The sequence below is a fragment of the Gadus chalcogrammus genome, chromosome 10 (assembly GCF_026213295.1).
Source record: "Gadus chalcogrammus isolate NIFS_2021 chromosome 10, NIFS_Gcha_1.0, whole genome shotgun sequence".
Classification (NCBI taxonomy): Eukaryota; Metazoa; Chordata; class Actinopteri; order Gadiformes; family Gadidae; genus Gadus; species Gadus chalcogrammus.
In genome coordinates, this window is record NC_079421.1 from 19,923,783 (window position 1) to 19,941,924 (window position 18,142).

The 18,142-nt window shown below is 48.4% G+C and overlaps 1 protein-coding gene across 1 annotated transcript in view; it reads right to left on the reverse strand.

Moving 5' to 3' along the window:
* Positions 1-656: 656 nt before the first annotated feature.
* Positions 657-18,142, reverse strand: part of rab28 (RAB28, member RAS oncogene family) — a 31,721-nt gene continuing 14,235 nt past the window's right edge. The window contains exons 5-7 of the mRNA XM_056600767.1: positions 7,209-7,312; positions 6,996-7,073; positions 657-2,893 (exon numbers count right to left, since the gene is read on the reverse strand). Of these exons, the coding sequence (XP_056456742.1) occupies positions 2,801-2,893; positions 6,996-7,073; positions 7,209-7,312 (275 nt within the window). The 3' untranslated portion in view covers positions 657-2,800. The remainder of the gene's footprint in view (positions 2,894-6,995; positions 7,074-7,208; positions 7,313-18,142) is intronic.

Below are 18,142 nucleotides of genomic sequence, written 5' to 3' on the forward strand. Positions count from 1 at the left end.
GGTGTTGAATGACGTTGACGAAACAACAAAAAAGAAAACACAAAAAATGGTTAAACTGGAAACCATAGAACCTCTTCAAAGTTTCGGGAGGGCAACAAAAGCCTGAGCCATTTAAGTGATTCATAAATACAGCTTACAACCATTTATAAAAAGAAATATTGTATCATCTGTCCGGAGTGGGCTTAGGGCTCGTCCCGGTGAAGATTTAGGGAACAAAGGCCAGGTGCCTCATTAGCTTGAGGAGACTTAGCTTAGCTTCTATACAGGTGGGATCTCAGGTGCGCTGGTCAAGTTTCAGTTCTAATGCTTGGATTTCAACACAGGTATCCTTAATCTACTGATGTCCTCATAGGTTATAGCCCCGATTCCATCAGTCCCAGCTCATCCGAAAGAGCTCCAGGGCCTACCTTGGTCGGTTTAAGCAGAGTGAAAAATGGCCATGAAATCCAGGCCTGTGCACATTGTACTGAATGCTCGGGACAGCGACACACCTAACAAAGGCTGAGTGATGACAGCATCTGCACGCATTCAAATATGTTTTTTTTTTGTTAAAACAACACTGCTCCTAACTGAATGAATACACCCTACCGGTCTTAATTCCCCAACAAATCATTTTATAAACTGGTTGGTTAAGTTCATAACTTCCAATGTCAAGTCACTTGAGCACTGTATTAACAAGCCATACACATTGCGTTTTATTCCATAGGTGATTTTATTTACAAAGATCAGCATGTTCAATAAAATGTAATTTAACAACCCAATTTAAAGTGTACATTTGTGATTTTCTTTCTCTTATCGTTTCACCTTTAGTTCGCATGATTATGATTTGAAAAGGAGCAGGCCCCGTGAAGAAGTGGTAACGAGAGAGGCAGCTACTCACCGAATGAGAGGGAGAGAAAGATCTGTCACAGAACAATACCAAGAAAGAAGCTACAGTACAAATATGGTATAACAACATAAAATAAAGGCAGACACCATTAAACCACGTAACCAGAAGTAGGCTTTCTTTTATATTGTTTACAGTACAGCGTATATCCTCTAGTCTTTCATTAGCATTGCTTAAAAAAGTCATAGCATCGATGCAAACTCCTCTGCTCCCTAACAAATCATTTTATCTTTTAGCTGCTCAACTGAGTCACTTTGACTTTAATCAGCAAAACACAAATATATCTGTTTTGAAATGAAAGGAACACTATGAATATAAATAATCTGAAAGTTATTGATTATTTTAGGATGATCACTGATTACAATATAAGATGTAAATCTGAGGAACCATAAATGCACAAGAACGTATTGTCTTGTAGTTTTTTTAAAATAAAGGATTTCATTTTTTGTCATCTAAAAGTCACAAAATTAACACTTCTCTTTTAAGTAACACCAACACCACAGCACTGCTAACGCAAGCCGCTATTGGCACATATAAAAAACTAAACTTAAGTTCACTCTACTTCTGTTCATATCACATATTTATCTTCCTCTGAATATAGCAGCCCCATGGATGTAGAAGCCACTGGTTTAACATACAAACACAAGTACACACTCGTCCTTGAACACAGCTGGTCAATGCGACCCCAACCCATCCCCTCTTTGTACGTGTATCAGATAGTCCGACCTTTATCTGGGATCCAGCCGTCCTACAGCGTTATAGCAGGAGGAGACGGTACAAAGCGTTGGTCGGAAAGCAGGACCTGCAAGGGGCTGAGATACGCTTTGTTTGTTGCTTCATTACTGAGATATTACACCATAGTAAACTCATTTGAAACAGTGGATGAAGCTTTCAGAAGGGGATTTTAACATGTGTATTCCTTCATTGGCCAGACTGCATGGTGTTGATTTGAAACCACATTTTTGTTTTACAGTTAACTACTGCTGGCCGAGTTGGAGATCAGCAATGACATGCTTGCAGCTCCCCGCCTCCAGCAACATGATTGGTCGAAATAGATATGAAGCGAAAGAAAGACATTAATTCATTCATTAAATTCCTGTTCTCCAAGGTCTTAGCTCGTCTACCATCAGACTTAATATCTAAAGTCGAATAGCAGGCAAGAATGAATATGAGTGAAGGCCTTATCATTTAGACAGAACTTTCTTCGACTTAGATTAATATCTAAAGTCTGATTTGTGAGATTAGCCCGATCTGAACACCCCAACTGGAGGCAATAGCAGAAGTTTTAGCCGATAGCATTTGTGATACACTGTAGTTTTAAAACACAACGATGAGCTGAAAACCCAACACGTATGAAGGAACAACGTATGTTTATCGAAGATTTTGAAAGCATAGTGGACGCTCCCGTCTTCGTCTGCAGAAAACCAGGTTTTCTCTGCAGTAAGATACAGTCAAACAGTCGCACAACGAAACAAAAGTTGGCATGAGTTTGTTCGACAATGGAACCGGTTCGATGGTAAGATAGTATTGGCCATGATTAAAGAAAAATAAACACTAAAAACACATTGTGACTTTAAACTGGGGAACACAAGAGGACTTATAATTTACAAAAGAAAATCTAGATTTCATACATGCAGAACTGGGATTCAGTTGCTTCTTCTCACTTACAAATACAAATAACACAGCAAGGCCAACTTAACAGGAATCCAATTGGTCACGTGACCACCAAACCTCCTGCCTGAAACAACGAATACTGACTTCCCCATCGAATCGTGAGCATGAGTGAAATTTTGTGTGTACGTGTGTGTGTGTGTTTGTGTTTGGGTGTGTGCGTGTCCTTAAGGGTAGACATGGGGACATGGGGGTAAAGGGATGGAATGGGGGGGAGAGTGTGTGATCCAGAGTGGGCTTGAATCACTGGACCACGCACATGGAGCTTCGCTGGGGGTTGGCGGCCCGGGCCACGGAATCCTGACTGTAGTTCACGATGTCTGCCCTCACCACACGCTGCAGGCAAAAACATAAATAACACAAGTTAAGAGGTAGAGCCTGAGTGGATGAGCGGGGGGGGGGGTCCTCGACAGACATGGACCTTAGGAGCCCGAGCTAACCCTAACCCTAACCCTAAACGATTCAGCCATCCATGGATTTTGTCCTAACGTGACCGACCGTCTGGGCGCCAGCACTCTGGGTCAGCCAGGGGATAGTTGGAGCTCAAACCTCTACTCCCTCTAGCCTCACCAGTGTGCCACAAAGGATGGTGGTTTACAGACAATAAACATGGAACAGAGAGGGGATAACGGTCAAGAAGGTTGATTATTAAGGCAAGGCAAGGCAACTTTATTTATATAGCACTTTTCATGCACAAGGCAGACTCAAAGTGCTTCACGTATAAATATTGTCATACAATAAAATAATAGATAAGTAAAAGAAAATCTATTCAAAGAAATTAGTAAATTAGAAAGTTATAAAGGCCTTTTAGTAATAAAATAGAAAATAAAGGCAGAGTTAAAAAAGCTTTTTATAAAGTGCAATGTATTTAATATTTAGAAGAAAGCTAAAGCAAACATAAAAATCATCAGTCTTGTTTTAAAGGTGCTCAGAGTCCGGGCAAGTCTTAACTCCACAGGGAGTTTATTCCAGCTATTTGTTGCATAGTAACTAAATCCGGCTTTCCCATGTTTCGTGTTTACTCTGGGGATAATTAACAGATTGGTCTCAGAAGATCTTAGTGGTCTAGAAGGCTTATGTAGTGGAAGCATATCAGTTAAATGTTTTGGGCCTAAACCATGTAGGGATTTATAGGTTAGCAACATGATTTTAAAATCAATTCTCTGACCCACAGGAAGCCAATGTAACGATTTAAGAATTGGTGTAATATGTTCAAATATTTTGGTCTTAGTTAGAACTCTAGCAGCAGCATTCTGAACAAGCTGAAGCTTCCTTAGAGTTTGTTTTGGGAGTAAAATAAATGTAAATCACCTGTAAGGAGACCATTGCAGTAACCATGCTTATTAGTGATAAAGGCACAGGTTTTTGTAAGTCTTCGGTGGACATGAGCCCTCCAAGTCTTGCTACATTGTAAGGTGATAATATGCAGATTTTGTAACTGATTTGATGTGACTGTTGAAATGTAAATCTGAATCCATGATAACCCCTAGATTTCTGGCTTTGATTGAGTTTTTCAGGGACAGAGAGTGAAGGTGTTGGGTTACTTTAAGCCTTTCCGTTTTAGAACCAAATTTAATTATCTCTCATGTCCTCATTTAGTTGAAGGAAATGTTGGCACATCCAGTCTTTCACTTGCTCAATGCACTGTCACAGCAGATCTACGGATAGTCATTTGGTGATAGCGATACATAGATTTGCGTGTCATCAGCATAGCAAAGATGGTCAATATTGTTATTTTGCACGATTTGACCTAGTTGGAGCATGTAGATGTTGAATAAAGAGGGTCCTAAAATCGAACCTTGTGGGACGCCACATGTCACGTTGGTTGATTCCGATACAAAGTCGCCAATGGAAGCAAAGTTGTTCCTATTTAGTAGGTAGGACCTAAACCGACTTCTAACTGAGGCCCTGGCTTTCGACCCCCAAGACCCCTAAAAATGATTCATGAACATTGCATCTCATCTCTAATCTAAAAGTCCAACTGGGGTGACTAGAGGAACTGTTTACTACTCGGGTCGTCTACCACGACTGCAGCAAGACAACACATACTTTGGCCTACTGAATGGAGCATATTTTGCTCCGCTGAGCGGTGTCTTGGCTAATGGGTCCTTCGTCCTGCGGGTAGTTCACCAGCTCAGCCTTCACGATCATCTGAGCGTGGGGTCACCCAGTCAGAGTGGGCCAGGGGGGGTACGAAGAGGAGAGAGTGTTTGTAGAAGGATAACAAGACAGACGGCGGTAGGAAGGTGCAAGGACAGTGCCACGGCGGGAGGAGGACGAGGAGGAGGAGGAGGAAGAAAAATGAGAAGACCGGGGCAAGGCAGGGTTAGGATAATAAAACAATATTAAAACAGATGACTCAAGAGAACAGAAGCAAATTCAATGAATTAAAATGCAGATGGAAAAATAAAATTAATAATTAAAATGTAAACTTGATGATGTATCATAAGATGTGAACATAAAACAACAGATACACAGACACATGCAAATGCATTCACACACTCTGCATTCACACACAAACATAAACATATGAGGTCTCCATACTGGCTTAGAGAGGGGTTAGGACCAGACAACATAGCTGGGGACCAGCGGCTGGCTGGCTGGCTGATTTACGAGCTGTCGAAGCCTGGTGTCTGAGCCACTGAGTGATCCGCAACCTGGCTATCTGATCCTCTAGACAGGGGACCATGATGGAGCGGGCTCCCCGGAAGATAGGATCTTGTCCGGGGTCGTGACCCCCGTGTTTAAGCCCTTTAAACCTGACAATCGGTCGACGCGGCTTTCGCTGGTGAACACATCTCGTGCGCAGTCGACGACTCCTTTATCTTTGCCGACATCCATTAAAACTAGGTCCCGCTTTCATTCCCTGACCAAAAGGCCGGTGACTGGACGATGCCTACACTGCACTTGAAGCTACTTTGGGGGCTGGTCCACCAAAAGATGACCATTCCGTCCCTGACCAATGTTTTGTATCTTTAGCAGATTGATACACATAAGCAATTCTGAATTTGTGTCACATTTGTATAACGATATCGAGACGATCTCAGACAACAGCCTATGTTTTTGTGTGTGTGTCTTCGTACTGGCATTGGCACTGACCGTCTAACTGACAGTAAATTTAAGCCAAGCACTTAAACCCAGCAGAGCCCCCCCCAGTATTATCCTAGATTTAAGCACTTGGCTTTATTGAGGCAGCTATCAAGGAGGTGACGGAGAGGAACAGAGTCAAACGCCTTCATTAACCCACGCTGGCTCCGGCTGGGTCAGCAGGGAGCAGCACTGGGAGTAGAGGGAGGTTGGGGGCTTGAGAATGTATCCAGCCTTGCCCTCACGGGGTTGTGGGAGGGGTGGGCAGGGGGTCCTGACCCCTCAACCTCCAGCTCAGGCTCATCAGCCGGTGCCCAGCCAGCCTGGCTCCAAGCGGTCGTATCAGGGGAAGGATTAATGCTTCTGGAGGGGGGGGGGGGTCCATGGCCTGCCACCAAGGGGCAACACAGCCTGATGCTGCGAGACCACCCCCGCACCACCCGTTCGGACCCGTGCCGGTCGAAGGGAGATAAAGACTATAAATCAGAGGGGCGAAACCTAACCTCCTCACCCTAAAAACAGAGCGCGTACCTCTGACCTCCACGGCTCCACGCACTAACGTGGTCAGCGTGGGGCTGTGTACAGATGGGTCCCGTCAGTGGCAGGTAGGCCGTCACAGGAGTCCGGCATAACAAGGCCGTGTTTACTCTGCGGAAGGCCCTCTACAGCGTACGGCGACCCCCGCTGACCCCGCGTGGCCGACTCCCCTCCGCGCAGAGCCTGGCTCGATGGCGGCTCCCGCGTTCAGACGCTATTGATGTCCCCCCCCCCCCGCCGATGCTACTGGGGGGGTGGGCCGAGGGTTGTAAAGCCACAATTGAGAAAAGATGGAAAAATGATACAACTGGAATCGGTTTTGTTTTTCCCACCCAGGAAGAGGAGAGGGTGTTTGTCTAATGGCTTAGGAGTCGGCTACATACACAACTTCCTGGAAGTCAAGAAAAGGAGACAGAGGTGTGATTTTTCCCCCTGGTCTGAAGCATTGTTGGCTTCCTTTGAGGAAATCAAATTCATTTATTTAGTTTTCTGGTCCCCCATGACACCTTATTTTCGGCTTCATACACTCAAAGAATGTTATTTGTCCCTCCTGAACCACAAATATTTTCCACCAGGATGCTTTGGAACTCACTGCTGTTTGGAGACCCTCGTTGTTGTCAAACCTCATTCAAACAAAAGCCCTGTGAAACCCCCAAGACCGTGATTATGACAGCTATTTAAAGAAAACATGGTCGGGGAGAGAGTCAGTGAGCGGGTGTGGAAAAGACAAGAGGGAGAGAGAGTCAAGGGGGAAACTAGAGGGTGCGGAACAAAGAGAGAGAGAGAGGGGGAAACGGACACCGTCGAGGCCCACCTGGGATTGCTCCATCTCAGCCTTGTTGAGCTTCACTCCCAGGATCTCAGCGGCCACTCGCTGGAAACAGAGGAACACCTGACGGGGGGGGGGGGGGGGGGGGGGGGGGGGGGGGGAGCGACAGGTGATCAGCAGATACACACATCCCTGTGTAGACACACACTCTTTCATCAACGCGTCTGACAAGACGAGCGCTTTTTGGCCGGCTCTTACCGAGTCCCCCGTCTTGGCCGATACGAACTGACTGATGAGGCCGTTCTCTTGGCAGAAGCGCTGGTGTTTGTCCGACTTCACCGTCCTCATGTGCTCCAGGTCGACTGTGGCGGAGCAGAACAGAACACGGCTTTGAGCAACACAGCGTTGTGAGGCAAAAAGGACACACACAGGGAGAATCTTCTCAGGGCAGTGCTGGGCTGATTGCCCGTTGCGTTCACACATCTTATTCACAATAGGGTACCACAATAGGACTTCTATTCTCCTAAATAAACCCTGATTTATTCGATCCTCGATCCTCTATGGCCAGTCCGGAAAAGAAAAGGTCATATACCAAAGGCCCAGCGTTCTGTGAGTGACAATAAGGCCTTGATGAGACACATTCCACTGCAGCCGGGCTCACACCTTGGGGCTCAGCCCTGGAGCCTGAAGACAGCAGCACCTCCACAACACCAGCTGCTGCAGACCCAGCAGCGGCCCAGCTGTGGTAAGAGAGCTCCTGCACAATACGAGGAGGAGCCCAGGAGCCCGGCTGAATGACACATTAGAAAATATAAACGGGCCTTCAAGGTGAACACATGGCCGACTCCCCCGATGCATCGGCTCTCCGTCACGTCCGGGCTGATTTACTGCCGGGGCACAATGGTCGAGGCGGCTTTGCTTACTCGCCCCATTGTGCCCCCACCACCTCCCCCCCCCACCGCTCATTGGAACGCTGTGCGGTGACACCAGGGAGTCTTGCCTTCCTCTCTCTCTTCCCCCCCCCCCCCCCGGCCCCCATAGGGACAGGGGTCAGGCCCAGGTCGATGGGGGGAGGTCACCCAGGGGTCTCGTCACTGAAAGCAATAGCTTCTCCCCTTTGTGTGTGTGTGTGTGTGTGTGTGTGTGTGTGTGTGTGTGTGTGTGTGTGTGTGTGTGTGTGTGTGTGTGTGTGTGTGTGTGTGTGTGTCGATGGCCTGCCACGCCCGGTATCTGGTGCGAAGGTGTCTGTGTGAGCCGGAGGAGATGCAGGCTACTGTACGGTGTTGCGTTACTCTCCCCCCCTCCCCCCCCCCCCCCCCCCCCTTCACCTTGCCTCCCCCCCCTCCCCTCTCCTCCCCTCACTCCCTCCAGAGCTTTTGCTCTTTGTGTGAGGTTTTATTCAAGCTGTCAGAGCCCCTAGCCTGTTCCCATGCTTCTCAGAGTCTGTGTGTGTGTGTGTGTGTGTGTGTGTGTGTGTGTGTGTGTGTGTGTGTGTGTGTGTGTGTGTGTGTGTGTGTGTGTGTGTGTGTGTGTGTGTGTGTGTCTGTCTGTGTGTCTGTGTGTGTGTGTGTGTGTGTGTACACACATGAGGGAAAATAAGGGAAGGAGCGGGGAGGGGGAGACACACAGCGAAAGACAGAAATGTAAACATCGCCGTACTCCAGTATTATTACTATCCAAGTAAGTTGTATTACCTATAAAGTGTATCAAGACAAAAAAAACAATACAGGAATATATATGAAGAAAAGAAAAAAAAGCTTGACTCATTTCAGAAAGAGGAATAATGACTAACACCACCCCCCCCCCCCACCCCCCACCCCCCAAAGTGACTTATAAACACAGACCTCTCTGGTCAAGGACGGGACGCACTCACGCAGAGACGCAGGGCGTCCAGAGCAGACAGTGGCGTCTCTGCCCGTGCATAAACAGAGCTGTCCGGCGGGCGTCAGAGGGTTATTAATTCCAGTCATTAAGTGTGGAGGTACCCGGCATGCTACCAGAGGTAAACACCTCTAATCCTTTGGATCCTGCACACTTGGGAGGGGTTATCCATCAAGGGTGACGCTCAAGATTAGCAAACGCTAACAAGCCGCCCCTGGGCCCGCGGGAAGCGTTACTGTAGAGTAGAGGTGTTGGGGGGGGTCTCAGAAGAGTCGGGGAGGGGCTCACGGGAGAGAGGGTGGCACGGCCGATCGCGTTGAGTACTGAGCACAACATGCTAACTCCCAATCTACACCGATCTGTATCGTTGTTACACGTAAGTTTCAGGCATATGTTGTGAATTATTCAGCCATGGTGGATGGAATCGCAGAGAAAGTCCCCATGACGTCCATCTTGTGTCCTGGTTTTGTTGCATACGTAATATAGGAGATCTGTTTGGTTTAGTGGTTCAGATGTCTGACTTCAAGACCCGGGTTCAAACCCAGATACACTCAGTCCACATATAGTCACACATAAGTGAGATCCCCAATACCTACCTGTACCTTTCCAGTGTATGTGTATTGGTATGGAGTACAGAAATGCAAGTGTTGTACGCTTGTGTGTATCTATGTGTATCTGTATGGTGTACAGATACGCAAGTGTTGATGATACATAGATTTGTTATCATGAAAATGAGAAATGAGTCTGAAGGAAACAGGTAGTTTTGAGTTTTGAGTTTTGATTTCTGACCTGTTAATATTGTTTAAAGAAGTGGGGTGGGATTGAACCAGTTTTTACTTCTTCCCACCCCTTTTCAAATATGTTGTAGCATTTTTTTTATATAGAGTGCTTGGCGGCATTATCAGTGCAGGAGTCACTAGGGCTGACTCCTGTTGATGCATTATTATTGTTGTTTTGTTGTTGCATATTTTAAATAAATCATTCATTCATTCATACCTTAATTTAAAATATCCACTGCAAAATCGCTTTTGTAAAAGCGCAACAAAAAAGTGTAAAAAGTGCTAAATTACTTCAAAGTAAATGGATGTAAAAAAACAAAACAGGGTGCTGCAGGCATAAACAGACTTGAACTGTTAGTGTTTTTCCATGGATTAAGAACAACTACTTAGAGTAAAAGATAGGTAGATAGGCCCCTGCTCTCACGCCAGCGTACCCCGGCAGCATGTGGCATCTGTCTGTGTAAACGGACCGCAAACCGGCTAATCCCACAGTTTTAGCGCATCGCTCCGTTTCTCTCCCTAATGTACCCTGTTCCCCACTTATCAGGTCGAAACCATCTCGCCGGGATGATCTGGTTTCCCTCCGTTTCTGTCAAACTCTACGGCTCCTAGGAAGTGACTGCAAAACACGAAATAAACTGTTTAGGCCACCGAGTGCCGGGGAGATAGCCGAGAGGATCATCACTCGTGGTGAGCGATGGCTCTCCCTCACGCCGGTCACCAAAAGTGTTTATTTAAAGGGGTCGGGCCCCACCATCGCTGGGGTGCGTTTTAAGACAACTGCCTGGGGGATTAATATCTATTGGAGCCGGGCGATCGGGCCCCAGACGTGAGGCGACTCGCTAATTTGTTTAAAATGTTGAATAACTCCGGGATCTCTCTGCGCTGGTGCAGACGGCGTGGCGGCCAGAGGAACCGCGATCCTAATCAAATGTTTATAAGAGTACACTAACACAAAACCTATACAAAATCCAGCAGTGCGAGCGGACAGAGAAGACCTTCTACCAACCCGGTGAATCACACCACTTATTAACCACCAAACATACACGTCAATGTATTGTGTTTTAACGCTGCTATAAAATCCCTTGCACTGCTTTTACACACAGTTTATTGAGCGAGAATAGATTTTTAAGCTGGATGCAATAGTGTTAGGCGAGGGGGAGGGGGAGGGGGAGGGGGAGGCTGGGTGGGAGGTCGCAGTGGGTAGTGTTGGACGAGGGCCTCCATGGGGTCAAGTCGTAGCCCAGTGAAAGTTATAGGTTAGCCTATTAGGACTCCCTGCCGTGATCCTATTACAGGACACTTTATAGCTTCAGAATGACTTCATGCCTTTAACACGCAAGTTGCTCAATGTCAACCAGTGGTTCATCTGAAGCCTGAAGGTGCCTGGAAATTGATGTTGGATCAACGGAAATTATTAAATTGATGAACTATAATTAACTACGGAGAATTCCCCTTCCCTCATATCAGGCCCGGCTAATTCTAGTGTCATTTTTAGGGTTAACTTTAGGGCTGGGCATTGCCAGGTACCTCACAATTCAATTCAATTTGATTCTATAGGTCTTTATTCGATTAGAAATCGATTCGATGCGATGCGATATTGATCCAATTGCTTCGATATCGATTCAATAATACGTGCAGATGACAAAAACACCTAAATATTATTTAGAATTAACCATTTTATAATGAATTAACCATTTCATTGTGCTTTAACTAGCAAAAGGGGAATACACCATTGTATAGTATTATTCCTGAGCTAAACTTGCAGCATAAAAGTTATAATCATAACATGGAAAAATGTAAAAGGCCATGTATATTTAGGCATACTCGCTTTTAGATTACAATGACGGAGTCATTTTTTTTTTTTATGGAAATAATCAATTTAAAAAAATTCTGATTCGAAATTGTATAGAGAACAAATAAATTGCAGTGCATTGATGAATCGATATTATTATCCAGCCCTAGTTAACTTCCTCAACCTAAATGTTGTGAATCTAAGGTGTCTATCTCAAAGGATTATGAAGAACAGCTTGGGTGCATTGAACTTGATTACATTAACAAAAAGGAAACTAAGTAAATGAATGCAATGTAAACCTAAACCCCATCTCTTCTAAACTTGCCAATGACTTGTGTCTCCATGCAACAGGTTAAGCGCCGCTGAAATTCGAATCCATCCCAGCACAACGCAAATAAAACACATAAAACAGAACCTCAACAAATATCGGTGTGAATTATTATTTTGATCGGTGAACCGTTTAAAGACTTTATTGAACTTTTAAGCATGACAGGTGCCAGTAAAAGTAACACAACCGAGCTACCTAAATTATTTGATTCTCCAGAAGGTAGCGTTTAGCATCCAGCTGCTTTACATGGTACGGAAAGAGCCCATAAAAGTGTGAGTGTTCTGGTATAAAAGATGGCTTTACACTTTTAACAACTTAATCGCTATAGAGAACTTCACGCGAGCCTTTCGTCATGCAGCGGGCAAAGTCGAACAATGTTAACGTCAACACCAACAACGCCGTCTGAACCCCAGTTTAGGAACCTACGGCTTCATGGGCTTGAGGTCCACCCAGCCCGCTGGCTGGACTTTAATGTAGAGAGATGTAGTGGACCCTTGGAGTTCTCCCAGCTCTCCCTGAGACACTGTGCAGTCATTCAGAAGCCCTGAAGTAGCCCGGGCTTTCAAAGGCCACTCCGGGGTATTTTATTAGCCCCTCACAGTGGAGGTATTGTTTACAGTCAGCAATGTTTACTTTATGAGAGCCAGGACATCTAATTTGATGTGACAAGTGGCCTCAACCATATCACTATTTCTGGCTACCAAAATAATGTAAATCCCTTTTTCTATATATTCATACATACATTCAGCATAGATAACATTTCTCCAAACAAATCCAAGAGTGTTTGGTTTCAGACGTCTAGTTCCAGGAACCCCCGATCAAGGGATCAATCCTTTGTGCGTATCCTCGAGGTCGATCGCGAGTGAAATCGACAACAAGCCGTGCTATCGGCCGCGATCGCGGCGTGATGTTGTGGAGGTGGGTTGGGGGGTTTGGGGGGGATCCTCCTGACATCCTGAGACAGAGTGCTCTTTGTGCGGGGGGCCGGCCCTGCCTCGGTGGCCTGCAGCCGGGCCCCCGCTCCACCGGGGGACCCGCTCTCCGCCGGGTCAGAAGTGTTCTGTCGACAGCTCATTGATCACAGCTCATCCTGTCACCCGAGCGCCGCGCCAAAACACCGCGCCGGCGCACGTGTTGGCCCCCCGTCTCAGCGGCCTGCACACTTGGGCGGGTGCGGCGGGTGTTTGTGCGCACACACACACACACACACACACACACACACACACACAGGAGTACACATGTACACACACACACACACACACACATGTACACGCGCATAGGAGTACACGCGTACACACACGCACGCATGCATAGGAGTACACGTGTACACGTGTACACACACACACACACACACACACACACACACACACACACACACACACACACACACACACACACACACACACACACACACACACACACACACACACACACACACACACACACACACACACACACACACACCCCCCATTAGAGATTGGTTAACAGCGGTCCCAGTAGACAACATTTAGTGTGCCGTTGCACTCCACTGCAGGAATGTAGAACAGTGCAGGGGGGGGGGGGGCCGACTTGGCTCCTGTAACTGCCATGTTAAATCACGGAGGGCCCTGCTGGCTCAGTTAATGGGCTCCGAGGAGCCGTGAAAGGTGAAACAAAAGGCCCAGTTCTGAGCCGACCGCACAGGACGCCGGCCGGGGGTTTCACTGCCGTGTCCTCGCCGCTCCCGCGGCGCCGTTAAACTAAGTGGAGTTTTATGGGCGAGGGAAACCGTGCTGCTGAACACCCCAGGGTGGGGCAGCACGGCCACCCGGACCTGACGCAGCAGTCCCAGGCCGCCATAGGGAGGGCCTTGTTCACCGGTACCACCGGTACCACCTCTGGTGACATCTCCGGGTCAATTTGGGACCATAAATCATAAAGTAGCAGAAGTGTAATGATATAATGAAGCATTGGGCAGGCCTGTGATGACGGACCGATAAAGCACAGCATTTATTCTTGATGTGAGAATGACATTTTTGACGTCATGATTACAAAATGAAAGCCCCGTACGAATCAGCCAAGAAACCAAACCTCTTTGATGGGGAATAAAAAAAAAAGTAACGCACGCACGCACGCACGCACGCACGCACGCACGCACGCGAGCAAGCGAGCAAGCGAGAGGAGCGATCGCGCGCCGACCAAGGAGAGAGAGAGGGCAGCAGCAACACAGTTTCCATGTTCCGTGCTTCCTCTAGGAGGAGATTGTGGCCACGACTCCACATCAACTGCTTATTTGTCTCCGTGTCCACGACGCCGGCCCCGCCCCCCCTCCTTCCAGGAATTCCTCTACATAAATGTTGTGGATCGGCGGTGCTGCTGGTGGTGGTGGTGGTGGTGGCGGCGGCGGCGGGGGCGGGGCAGGGCTCCGTGATGAGGGCTCCAGGCCGCGCTCGGGTCAGGTGGCTGAGCCGGCGCGCTGTGCAACTCAAATGGCCCGTGACTCGCCACACAAGAAGGCATCGCCGAGACTGATCATCTCCTGCATGTGCAACAATATTTGCTTTATGGATGGCTAAAATGAATGGAGGACTTTTTTCCACGCCCGCAAGGAGAGAGAGAGAGAGGGCCGGGGGTGCACTCAGAACCCCCCCCCCCCACACACCCCCACCCTCTCGGGGTCAAGGGGGTAGGCACAGATAAATCTTAGCGTCGGAGGTTGAACCTGTGTGGAGTGCACCAGCGACATCAAGTCGGGTGTCAATCAAAGTTTGAAGGAAAGAAAAGGAAAAAAAATAAGTTGCACTGCAAACAGTTACAGATTACTTATTGTTTTGCTATTTCGTACATTGCCAAAGAGGCACACTCCATCTACAGGATATTCCATCCAAGTAAACCAAAAATAAAAGCAGGCAAACCCTCGCCCCCCCCCCCCCCCCTCTAAGGCAGTGGCGGCTGTTTTATCTGGCCTAATGCGACCACACATTAGCAGCGCACAGCTGGGATTCTCCTCTCACTCAGAGGAGGCCGTATCTCTGCCTGCCATCTCCCCCCCACCACCCCCCTCCCCCCCGCCCCCCCCCCACCCCAGACCGTACGGAAAAGACCGGCCCGCGACACTCCGTGGGGTTCGCCGGCACAATTTGATTGGCGCGTCCGTTCAGAACCCCTCGTTTCCTTTCAATAAAAAATGTGAAGAACCGTGAAAAGAATCAGAGTTGGAGGGGGGGTGTGTGTGTGTGTGTGTGTGTGTGTGTGTGTGTGTGGGGGGGGGGGGGCCTGGATCGTCTGTATACCATAAACATTCCCAGTCTTCACCCAGCCACACAGCGTGTCTAACTGGGCCTATATGTTGTATATGTGTGTATATATATATTTATATATTGTATATATAATGTTTTACGGCGACCGGCCTGTGGTTGCTTGCCCCCCCCCCCCCCCCCCCTGCACAGCCCATCCAACACAGGCTCTGCTGACGTGTGCATCCCCTTCAATAAAGGGGGGGGGGGGGGGGGGGGGGGGTGAAGGTGGGTGTAGACGGGGCAAGGTAGGAGGTGAGGGTTGGGGGGGGGGGGGGGGTATGAGTGCTGGGCTTTTGTCCCACCGCACGTCTATTGTGGCTAAACCTTTCCCCCGGGGGCAATTAGGAGCTTTTAGTTTGTTGTAAGAGGACCTAAGTACGAGCGCGCCGGGCCAGGAAAAACATTTCTGAGCTCCACCAAAAACAGAAGCGCATTGAGCCAGGCCCCGGCTCCACTGGACCTGTGAGCATCTCTCTATTAAGAAATGTGCGGCCTTACACTGAACAGAGACAGAAACTGTGGCAGCTTTACAGGGACGGGGGAGACGGGGTGGGACGAGGGGGGGGGGGGGTTACACAGGGTTGAGGGAGCAGAGGGGGGGGGAGAGGGGAGAGGGGGGGGAGAGGGGTGGTTGTTCAGCTCCACCCTCGGAGCTCGGAGCCAAAAGGACTAACAACTAAAAAGACGGGCGCAGTCGGTGGCGCGAGGGTTACGCCTGGAGAGAGGAGTTTAAAAAAAAAATATGCAAAAAAAACAAATAAAATGAGGTTCATGATGCGTTTTAACATTCCGGGAAACGGACACAGGAGCGAGGGAGAGGGAGAGGGAGAGGGAGAGGGAGAGAGAGAGAGAGAGAGAGAGAGGCAGAGAGAGAGAGAGAGAGAGACAGAGAGGCAGAGAGGGAGAGAGAGACAGAGACAGAGACAGAGAGAGAGACAGAGAGAGAGAGAGAGAGAGAGAGAGAGAGAGACAGAGAGGGAGAGAGAGACAGAGACAGAGACAGAGACAGAGAGAGAGAGAGAGAGAGAGAGAGAGAGAGAGGGAGAGAGACAGAGAGGGAGACAGAGACAGAGACAGAGACAGAGAGAGAGAGAGAGAGAGAGAGAGAGAGAGAGAGGGAGAGAGGGAGAGAGAGGGATCCACGGGCGGGATCAGTTGTAGCCTGCAGAACACAAACACACGCCGTGGTGTTTAACACAACAGCGCCGGCGAGCCAATGAAAAGAGCCGAGTGTGAGTAAAAGAGGCGGCTGCAGGCGGGCCGAGTGTGAGAGCAAACAGGACTTTATCTTATCGCACGGCCCCGAGTGTGTGGCTCAGAGAGCCGTGTTTGCACAGGGCCGGAAAAAATAACACAAATAACACTAATGTCCAAGTGTGTGTGAGAGATGGAGAGAGATAGAGCATCGTGGAGAGGAAGGGGAAGAAGAAGAAGAAAAAGCTGGGTGGGTGGGGAGGTCGGAAAGAAGATGGCGAGAGAGAAGAGACGGCAAGGATCGTACGAAGAGTGGGAGACTCTCTTCCCCCCCGTGGCGGAGAGGCGGCGGCGGCGGAGAGGGAGAGGGAGAGGGAGAGGGAGAGGGAGAGGGAGAGGGAGAGGGAGAGAGAGAGAGAGAGAGAGAGAGAGAGAGAAGAGGGAGAGGGAGGAGAGGGAGAGGGAGAAGAAGCCGTGAGTGATGAGGAGGGGTTAAGAGAACTGAACCCATTTAAGTCACCCAAATAAGGGCTGGGGGGGAGGCTGATGGATGATCCGGAGTTCCTGAGGGAGACAGCGCAGCCAGGGGAGGTGGATTGGGGAGGGTGGGGGGGGGGGGGGGGGAGACGGCTGGGGAGTGAGCAGCGCTCCGGTAATTCCCCCCCCCCCCCCGGCACCCCCCACCCACCGCCGTCCCTCCCGCTTTTAAATAAAAACAAGATTGGTTTTGATAAACCGCATCATGAGGACACGTCTGCGCCCGTGTCTATGCGGCAATAAGTGCCCCTCGTTCCTGATGTTTTCACTGATAATTGTAAGAATAACATTCAAGGTTGACAACCAGAGGAAAAATAAACTCGAATATGAAGATGTTGTCATATCACCGCGGTTGAAAATAGAATAAAAGTCTTCTTCTTTTCTTTAACAATTACTTCTCAGCGTAATTCTCAGATACAAAGATGGGGAAGAAGTTTGAACATTTACACAGCAGATTATAACATTAATAACGCACGACATTGTATCGCCCGGTCGATGCTTTATCCCCCTTAAACGGTACGACGACGTTGCGTCTCTGAACAGTGCAGTGTGCTCACGTTGCTCCGATGTAATAAAAAACGGTTATAGCGTGTTTAGATAGACCGAGAGCCGAACATTCTTCCATTACCAACCGACCCGTTCCGAGAAATCCACTGACCTCCGCGAGGCCATCCTCCCAACGCACACACACACACACACACACACACACACACACACACACACACACACACACACACACACACACACACACACACACACACACACACACACACACACACACACACACACACACACACACACACACACACGGCCCGTCAATAAAAAATATATATATTTCACTGGCTTCCCCTCTGAATTGTTACAAGTACTGCTGTTGTTTAACAGCCACCTTATTTCAGGTCAAACTTGTGGAGGCCATGGGAGCCACGGAGTACCCTGGCTTAACAAGCACACTTAACCCCCCAGGCCAGGCAAGGCCAGGCCAGGCCAGGCCGGGTCCAGCCGAGCCAGACCAAAGAAAGGAGAGGTTTGTTCCACTGCTGCAGCAACATGGCAGGGGAGGGGCGGTCGGACCGGCGGAGGAACGGAGGAGTAGGGCGGCATCGTTACGGAAACGGCTGGCCACCGTATCGACGCGATTACCATACTACACAGATTTGATTTGATTGTTGGGAAATTAGAGACATTTGAGGCCCGGTTTACTCACGTCATCCTGTTTTAACGCATTTCCTAATGGTTGTTTTTAACTTTTTCTAAATGCATTTATTTATCTTAAGCAATTTTTTTAGAACCTTAATTTAATGACGGATGTTGACCTTGAGTGTGCCACTAAATAAAACGCAGTATTGATTATTAATACTAATAATAGACAAGGCTTCTGGAGACCAATGTACAGTAAC